Source organism: Loxodonta africana, chromosome 18 (genome assembly GCF_030014295.1).
Source record: "Loxodonta africana isolate mLoxAfr1 chromosome 18, mLoxAfr1.hap2, whole genome shotgun sequence".
Taxonomy (NCBI): Eukaryota; Metazoa; Chordata; class Mammalia; order Proboscidea; family Elephantidae; genus Loxodonta; species Loxodonta africana.
In genome coordinates, this window is record NC_087359.1 from 25,072,841 (window position 1) to 25,082,343 (window position 9,503).

General features: G+C 54.0%; 1 protein-coding gene across 4 annotated transcripts in view; it reads right to left on the bottom strand.

The window, feature by feature from the left end:
• Window positions 1-8,451, bottom strand: part of AXIN2 (axin 2) — a 32,363-nt gene extending 23,912 nt beyond the window's left edge. For 2 of the 4 annotated variants that reach the window (XM_064270858.1, XM_064270855.1), the window contains exon 1: window positions 5,430-7,085. In XM_064270858.1, the coding sequence (XP_064126928.1) occupies window positions 5,430-6,244 (815 nt within the window). In that variant the 5' untranslated portion in view covers window positions 6,245-7,085. Of the gene's footprint in view, window positions 1-5,429; window positions 7,086-7,543; window positions 7,710-8,367 lie in introns of those variants that run through there. The other 2 variants (XM_064270856.1, XM_064270857.1) reach the window with 2 other exon arrangements.
• Window positions 8,452-9,503: the final 1,052 nt, after the last annotated feature.

The window sequence follows — 9,503 nt, forward strand, 5'->3', positions numbered from 1 at the left end:
TGAAGATTGAATGAGAAAAAGATCTTTCATGATTTAGAACTAGTTTCTAGGTCCTCAACCTAGGATTCCCCGACACCAAGGATAGTTAAAAGTAGTGAGAACAAAGGAAAGGCTGTTGATTCTTCTGGAGAAGAGAAGGCTGAGGGACAACTCAGTAGAACAGTTTCATAACTGATAAGGGGAACTCACAAGGAGGACAGCTCTCTGGCATCACCGTTAAAGGCAGAACAAGAAGAAATGGGCTTTAAAAGTCAGAAAGAAGAAAGCACTTCTAAATGACTGGAGTGGACTCATGGAGTGGATGGGGGCCAGGTAATGGAATCACCCAAGTCTCTAAAACAGCCCAAGTCCCCAGGTATCTGGGGTGCTTAGACAGGCTTCTGCCTCAAAGCAGGATGGGCAAGACAACTTCTCCGGGGCCTCTTCCTCCGTAAAGGAACCTAGTGATAAGTAAGCTCTGTAGACTTTTGATAGGGACCAAAAGTCAAGAGGCCAAGAGCTGGTGCTGGCTCAGCTGCTGGCCAGCTAGGGGACCATGGGCAAGTCACAGTCACTTCCCCCCAGGACTTGAGGTATTCATCTGAAAAATCGGTAGTTCAAACAGCCACCTACATGAAGACCTCCCATCCTCTGAAGGGTCCTACGAGGGCACTGTCAATTTGAGGTGGAAAAAAAAGCCAACCGCACAGAGAGCTCCTGTTCTCTCAGCGGCCTTTGTAATATCTTTTGTAGCATTGACCGTGCCTTATAACTACACACTGTGTGTGTGTTTACATACTGAATATGCCTGTCCTGTGCAACTAGACTGTAAGCTCCATGAAGGCAAGGGTCAGATCTGTCTTCTTTTCAGATGTCCCCGCGGCACTGAAAGCAGTCCATGACACGTGACAGGAGTGCAAAACCTGGCTGAACTCCTTAAAAGACCTAGGCCCATCAAATGGGTCACTGTCAAGTTTTTTTAGGTTAAGAGACAATAGTATAAGATCCGAAAAGCTAAACCAGCCTTAAATAGTACTCAAACGCTCTTTCCACCCCTTAAGTATCGCTATCTTTGTCATATTAACGCATCAACAATGTCCGAAAAGTAAGAGTTATGCTTCAGCCTCTATAACAAGAAAATGACTCAAAAGAAATTCCTTCCTCCCCAACAAAAAAGACACCTAACTCAAATCCCGCGGGTGCTTGCACAGCTTTGCACTTGTTTTTTAGCACATGGATCCCAAAATAAACTGGTCTCTCTTGACTTCCAAAATAGAAGACTACTGTGTGACCGGTAATTAAAAATGGAATATACTGCTCTTAACTCTGTTGACTGCAATAAAGTACTTGGATTTTCCTACAAGCATAACAAGATGTGGCAAAGGAAGGGGGATGGGTTGTGGGGAGAGAGAGGAACTCAATTTTTAAGAACCCATAACTTGGTTGAAATCGCCACATAATTTTAAGAAAAGGGATTAGAGCTGTTTTCTTGTGATTACTTAAAAAAAAAAAAAAGGAAAGAAACTTGACCATGCTACGGTAATTGTAGCCAGATGCTTTGATTACTTCTTCCGTACTGTTTTGCTCCCAGTGACAGCAAGGATTTTAAATTCCTACGGAGAGCAGAGGCCTATGGTAGAGATGTTGCACTGGGCATGCTCCCAGAAACCCAGTTCCCAACTTCAATATGCAAAGGGCTTTCAGCTGTCAGGTGGCAGTGGCTCCAGGGACCTAATGGGAAGAATAATGTTGGCTGGGTTTTTTTCCCACAGTATTCTTATCTCTTATCTTGGTGAGATTCTGTGGCCCCTGCTCTCTTCCCAAATAGCAGGGCACAGAGGCCACACACACAAGCACAATAGAGCTGACCTTTAGGGCCTCCTCCTAGGTCCCCTCTAAAAACAAGGCAACTTAGAAGTATTGGCTTCTAAGACCCTGTGGTTAGTGCTTTCCAAGAGCCCTCTGATAATCCCCTCCCCAAGGTCACTGCCCAGAAGGGAACGCTCTGCCCAACCAGCATCTTCTAAGGCAAAACCACATGACACTCAGTGAGGGGCATGGGCCCCAAACAGCACTGGGCAACCAGGTCTTTTGAAAATAGGCAAACTTTTACAAATGTGTTTTAGCAAACTGTGTTCATCAGAGGTTCCATCCTCTAACTGCGGGCTCCTGCTTCCAGCAGATCTTACCTATGGCATCATTTTGTTTCATAACTGAAGCCAAGCTTGACTCCAATGGTTTTGCCCCAAAACGGGGCTCATCAGCGAGTTCTTGGAGAGGGCAGGAAGCACTTGGGGCCAGCAGAGGGCCATCTGTTGGGCCCCACTTTAAGTGAGGCCAGAGCAGAGGCCCCGTGGGAGGCAGAGGAGAGCTGCCTTGGACTGGAACACGCAAGGGCCAGGGCAGACAGGCAAGGGTGCAGGGAGCTGCGTGCCCCCGGCACTGTATTCTCCTTCCCAATATAAATGCTGGCCTGAGCTTCTAACCCCATACACCCCTCAGCACACACCTCGACACTGTGTGTGTGTTGGTTTTTGACACGTGCTTCTCCCAACAGGTTGCTTCTGCTCTAGGTTATTTATAGAAACCATCAAAAAGCCCAGGCATCCCACTCAACCACTCAAACCAGAGTCCTTCCCTCCAAGGATAATTCCTGCTCTTCCGTCCCAACTATTTATATTAAACCTGACACCAAATCAGTAAGGACAAACAAGTCATTAAAAATGAGGCTCTTTTGAGTGCCCAAGGTAAACACAGCCCTGGAAGGCTGGTCAGTCCCCTGGGCACCTGGCTGCCAAGCCTGCTCTTCAATAGCTTGATGGAGGGAAAGCCTCAGCAGGACCCGAGTTGTCTGTTCCATTCATTTACTAACTTATTAAGCCTGTCCCATTTGCCAGGTACTTTGCACTACAAGTGTGTGTGTGTGTGGGTGGGTGGGTGTAAGGGCAGGGGAGAGTTAACCTAAGCATTAGGTATGATCCCTACATTCCAAGGTCCAGCAACCTAGCTGGAAAGACAGACTTAAGTTTGACAAGTACAGAAAGTTGAAGGCTGGAAGGTAGGGAGGGCGAGAGAAGAGGATACCCTAAAACCTTATGAAATGTGGACTAAAACCAAAGAGTCACTCTTTGACAGTGATACCCTAACCTGGTTGCCCTTTTCACACATCCAATTACTATCATTATTCATTATACTAATTATGACCCTTTATCTCTGTTCAAAGCATTTCCATTTACAAAGGGCTTTCGTGTTTACTATTTTCCTCCTAATAATAACCCTATAACAGAGAGGATGGTGCTAACCCATTTTACAGATGGGCACATGGGGTTCAGAAAGGCTTTGACTCGGGTAGTAAGTGGTGGGACACATAGAATCCAGACCTGTGAACCTCAAGGCATACCCAACACACTATACATACGCTTCAATATCTGCATATTAAGATGAAATTAGGTAATTTGGCTATGTCTTAACTCTCTCTGATAATATCCACGGTTAAAGCATATGGGCTTCACGTAGTCCAGGAAAAAGTCTTCATTTCAGTTAGAGAAAACCAACAAAAATCCAGTATGGAAATTTAAGAGGCCAATGAAAAGTTGTGATCTAGGATGCCCACAGTTTACAACCAAGAAGGCAGCACTAGAAACACTCTGGACCTTTTGCACCTGCCTCCGGGAACCCAAAAGTTTTCCAAGAGTAAAATCCAGCAAATTTAATTAATCCTGGTACTGTCCCAGCCGAAGCCTTTGGAAGGGGGAGGGGCACCCACAAAAGAGGAGAGGTCACATCAGGGCCCTGCCTGGAGAGCTCTTACTTACTGATGTCATCCAAAACCACACACTGTGCTTTTTACATAGGTGATGCTGGGTCCTGACACTGGGGGCAGGAGCCCCACTGTCAGAAGGGTCTTGGGGAAGCAGCCTTACCACAGGCCTTAAGTAGTGTCTGCTCCAGCTACCAAGCTGGAGGGCAAGGAGGTTAGCACAGAGTTTACCCAAATGTTCACACAATAGAGGACAGCCCCAGAGGCCTTGCCTCTTTAGAGCAGATCCAGTATCTTCCTCCAAAACAATCTGAAACCATAAGCTTTAAGATGCTGAAACAACTTCCTCACAGGATCCTATGTTTCCTTGTAAAAGCCAACCCATTTCCACTCAGGTGTGGGCCAGACAGCTGAGTGTGGGTAGACTGGCTCCCGAGGCTGTAAGAGCGCCCCCTGGTGGGTAGAGATCAAGCCCTTTCCCCTTCCCAAGAGCAGTCAACCCTCCTGGCCACCCCTAAACCATGGCCTGCTAGGGAGTTCAGGCTGGCAACCCACGATGCTCACAATCAACCACCTGGTGCCTGCCGGCCCTAGAAGCCACACCATAAGCAGCTACTGGAAGGACTCCTGGGTCCCCAGGCCCATGCAGGAGTCCAGGATGGATTGCTAGATAAACCATTCAGATAGCAAACAAGCCACCCACCACTTCTATGTATCATAAACCAATAACCTAGAATTAAGAGGCTCATTCTCTTTTTGGATATTTAGAAGGAGAGAGAGGAGGAAAAACTCATTCTAACAGGAGGTCAGAAGTTGCCTCCAAAGGTCAAGAATCTTAAGACTTGGCCATTCTGTAAAGAACTGTTTGTCTTTGAAATCTCAGAAAGTATTCCAGGGCCCCAGTTTTCCTGGGCCAAGATCTCTTCTCTCTGTCAGCACTAAGCAACAAGATAATCAACTGAGGCCTGACCCTCAGATTCGCAGGCACTTCAAAACTGAGTTACTACACCACCAGAATATAAAGCTAAGGGTCCTTCATTCAAGAAAGTCACAGGTCTCCCCTGGTAGAAGTTTTTCTTGCTGGGTAAATATCTAATTCTACAAAGAGAAACACCAGCTCAGTTGTTAAGCCAATTGCTGGCTCTTATCTTAACATAAAAGTTCAAAAAATCCCACTTACCCCTACATGCAATGGGTGCAAACATTACTTCCTGTGCTTCCACCACAGACCACATGAATTCCACTCTCTGTTGATACATGGTGACATGACCCCTTCCAAAAACGGTGCTTAGGGAGCTGGTGACTCAGAGGCATCAAAAGCTGCTGTCCTCTCTTTCTCTCTCTCTCTTTCTCAACCCCTTCTAAGACTCTAGTCCAGGATAATAAGTAACTCACATTAATGAACACTGCATGCCACTGTTTGAAGGCAGCACTGGAAGACTGCAGGTATTTAGCTTTGTGTGCATCACTTTTCCCCTTTTAAACAACCAAAAGCAAGATCAAAGGGTTCAAGGCCAGCGGTCCTAGCTCTCAAGAGACCTTCGTCAGCCTCAGCAACACATCCATCCATCCATCCATCCACTCATCCATCCAGCCACCCACTCACCCATCCATCCTATTTAACTCAAAACATCTGCAAAATCCATATCATCTTCTAATACACCCCGCCCCCAGCATCTGCCAGTCTTACCTGTATCCATTTTCAACTGCTTCCGTGGACCTCACGTTCGCTGTGGCCCTCAGAGTTTTGCTGGACAAGCCAACCACCGTTGGCGAGAGTTTGCATTTGAAGTCGGCACACGTCCACTCTTCTTCTTCATTCAAGGTGGGGAGATAGCCACACACGACCTTCAGGCTCCCTAGTCCCCCACTGCTCATGTACGCTGTGTTTTCTCCCCCACTCCTCACATATTCGAGGTATATATCAGAAGTCAAAAACATCTGGTAGGCATTTTCCTCCATCACTGACTGGATCTCAGTCTGTGCCTGGTCAAACATGATGGAGTCAATCTGCTGCTTCTTGATGCCATCGCGGATGTAGGTCTTGGTGGCAGGTTTCAGCTGCTTGGAGACAATGCTGTTGTTCTCAATGTACCTTTTGTAGATCGCTTTGGCTACTCGTAAAGTTTTGGTATCCTTCAGGTTCATCTGCCTGAATCCATTGCAGGCAAACCAGAAGTCTAAGGTATCCACGCATTTCTCCCTTTCCAAGAAAGTCCGGAAGAGATAAGCCCCGTCTTGATCACCCAACAAGGAGTGCAAAGACTTGGTCCACCTGGTCAGAGGAGAATCCGGGGAAGCCCGCCCCTCTGGTTCCCCCAGCCCATCCTCGTTCCGCCTAGTATTGGAGGACACAGGCATGGGTTTGGTGACCTGGCCCTTGCCCAGGCCAGCTTGGCACGGCGGGGTCTCCCCTTCCTCCCCAGGGACTGGGGGCCGTGGGGCATCCTCGCGGAAGCTACTGCTTGGGTCCGGGAGGCGAGTCACCAACGCAGCGCTACTCATGGTGAGGGAGTTCTCACTGAGTTTGGGCTTTTTTCCTTCCAGTTCCTCTCAGCAATCAGCGTGGTCTCTCTTTCTCTCTCAAGTCAGCAGGGGCTCATCTGAGCCTCCTCTCTGGAAAGAAAAGGAAGGGGGGAGGTGGGAAGAGAGAAAAGGGCATTGATCTAATCAAAACCAGATCTACCCAACATCAAAGCAAGAAAGTAAACAGGCTTTTCAACTCCTCAAATTCAAATCAAGCAACCCAGCTATCTGTGAGGTGCGCATCTGAAGTATCAGACGCTGCTTTTTCAAAGGCGAAATCTGAGCTCCCAGTATTTTTGGGGGGGAGGGGGTGGGTGGAGAGGGGCGGGGAAGTGGAGATGGGGAAGAACGGAGATGCGAGCAAGGGGGACAGAAGGAGGGTAGGGACTGTGGGAGACAGAACCTTCCAAAAACCCGCTCTGCCCATGCATCCACGCACGCAGGGCAGCGCGGCCCACGCCTCCCCACTCCTTCCCCCTCCCCCGATAGCATCAACTCCAAACGACCCACTCCGAGGCGCGGGGCTGCGTACAGGTGAAACCAATTTCGGTAAGTTTCCCAACTCAGCTCTCCGCACAGATAACTCGAGCTCCAAACGTGCCCTTCCTCGGCATCTGGTTCCCATTCCCCCTTCCACCCCCTTCCTTCTGCGCTCCCCCTTCCACTCCTTAAAAATTCAGAAGCCCGCCCAGCACAGGGCGGAATGGGCTCTCGGACGCCGAGATCCAGCAGGCAAACACCCCCACCCCAACCTAGATGTAAATGTCCGCTGCGCCCTCCCCCAGCCAAGAATCCGACTCCATCTCCACCTCGGTCTCCCCCAAACCAGAACCAACTCACTCAGCCTAGCCTTTGATCTTCAAACTTTGCAAGAGAACAGAGAAGCCTCGGGACCCGCCGCCCCGGTTCCCCCCTCCCGCCCACCTCCGGGAGCGAACCCTACAAAACCGGATCAGAAACCGTCTCACGCTACCACTGCCTGTACCAAGAATCCCAAACTCTACCGATCTGAAGCCTTAAAAAAAAAAAAAGTCTTATCTAACCAGTAAAGAAGCCTCTTTCCCTAGCAAGGGAAGGATCAAAATAAGGAGGGCGGGGGGGCCAGGGATACGGCGCGACCCCCGGCGAGGCGCCGGGGCTCCCCGACCAGGGTTGGGTGCGCGCGGCCCCCGCCTGGGGCCTCCGCGGCCGGGCAGGGCACCGCAGCTGACGGAATGGAGGGGCCCCTGGCAGCCGCCCACGGTACCCGGGGGAGGGGAGGTGGGGCGGCCCCGTTACCTGGCAGACGAAGGCGGACCGAGGCCGGGCTCTCATCTCTGCCAAGCCCCTCCGCACCGGCCTCCCAGCCCAAAGCAAACCAAACGCGTCCTAAGCCTCGCCGAGAGTGCTGTCGAGCGCGGGCCCGGAGCCCCGGGGGGTGAGGGTAGTGCCCCGGGACCGAACCGGGCCGGTCCCCCGCTCCACGCTCGCCGAGGCGCCCGCAGAAAAACCACGGAAAGCAGAGGCCAAGTCCAGAAATGGCGACGCGCGGAGTCTCCGCCGCTCCGCAACCGGGGCCGATGCGGCCAGGGGCGCGGGGCCCGGGCGGGGAGACGGCACGCGGGCGCCCGGGCTCGGGCCGATCCTGCGCGCAGACTGAGCCAGGGCAGGCGCTCCGGGCCCCTTAGCGCAGGGAGGGGTGAAAGGGAGGGGGAGGGAGAGGAGCTGGGTGGGGGAGAGGGCTGAGGGAGGGCGCGCGGGGAGGGCGGGGAGCCACCACCCTTTCATCCCACCTTCCAAAAGCACTCCCGCGCACACTCACACTCTGACTCCCATCCATAACAGCAATAGCGGCGCGACCCCTGGGGGAACCTGCCCCTCTCCGCCGCCGCCGTCACTTGGCCAAGTCTCCTGGCCAGGCCCCCAGCCATCCCGGCCAGCGCTGGGGAGGGGGCTTCGGTTCAGGGCGTCCAGGCAGAGCCCCCAGAGTGCTGGGCGCCGGGCCCGCTGCTCCACTGCACGCCGGCGCGGAGCGCGCCCCGAAATAGCTCGCCAGAACTTCAAAGGGCCGCCCGGTACATCAAAGCGCGCGGGCCGCCCCGCCGACTCTGCCTGGCACTCACCATTGATCCGCGCGCGCGCTCCGCGGCGAAATCTCGTTGGCGCCCTGGGCAGGGCCCCGGCCCCGGCCCCCGGCTCGGCTCGCGGCGGCAGCCCCGGGCCCCCCCGGGCCGTCCCCGGCGGCGGGGAGCATGGGGAGTCGCGCGGCGGGGAGGGGGCGGTGGAACAACAAGCTCGGATTAGAGCGCAATCCACCGGCTAGGGAGGGTCGCGCAGCTCGCCCCACCGCCCCTTTTATGCAAAAGATTCGCCCGGGCCTCCGCCCCCACCGCCCCGCCGCGGCCGCCCCCGGCCCCTCGGCCCCCGCCCGGCCGGCTTTCAACACAGGTCCTGTTTCCAGCAGTTACTCCGCGCACCAAATGTCCTCCGGGCGCTTCCAACAAAAACTGCGCTGTGGATTTAACTGTGCACTTCAAAGGCGCGAGCCGAGCGCACGGTCCTGAAAGGGAGGTACGCGCCCGCCGCGCACCAGGCCGCCCCCCGCACCCCCAGCACCCCTCCTGTGGGCCGTCGGGCCCGCGGCCCCCTCCCCAGCCCGGCCTCGGCCCCACCGGGCCCCCCTCCCCCCGAGCCCGCGATGGGGCTTGGCGCGACCTCGTCCCAGGGCCAAGAGGGGGCTTCCTCGGAAGCAGCTCTTCGGGGCCCAGGCCTGCACCCCCACCTTTTACACCAGAGTTTTCTGCGGGGGAGACGGGCGGCTCCGACGCCGGGCCGCCCCAAAAGCCTAGGCTATTGGGGGGTATTTTTATTTCCAGGCGCTCGGGTCGTTACTGAGTTGCCAGGACCTTATCAAAGCGCAGCCGGCTCCAGCCGACTCCCCCGGGCCCGGCTTCAGGAGCCAGTGATCCCGCCGCGCCTATCACAGCCGCGCTCGGCTGGCCCGCGCCGCCCGCCTTAAAGGGACAGCACCCGCTCCCGACCCGCCCCCGCAGCACGCTCTGCGCCCGCGTTAACCCTTCCCCGGCCTCCTCCGCCCCTTGCCAGCCCCCCGCGGCCCCAGCGGCTTTCGCAGCCCGAGTTTCTGATTTCGTCTTCCAAGTTCTCTGGTCTCTTTGCTCTCGCCTCCTCCCCTGCCTTCCCTCGCCCTCCCCAGCTCTGGAATGCAACAGTTTATTGTAGCATTCTGGCGATCGCCAGA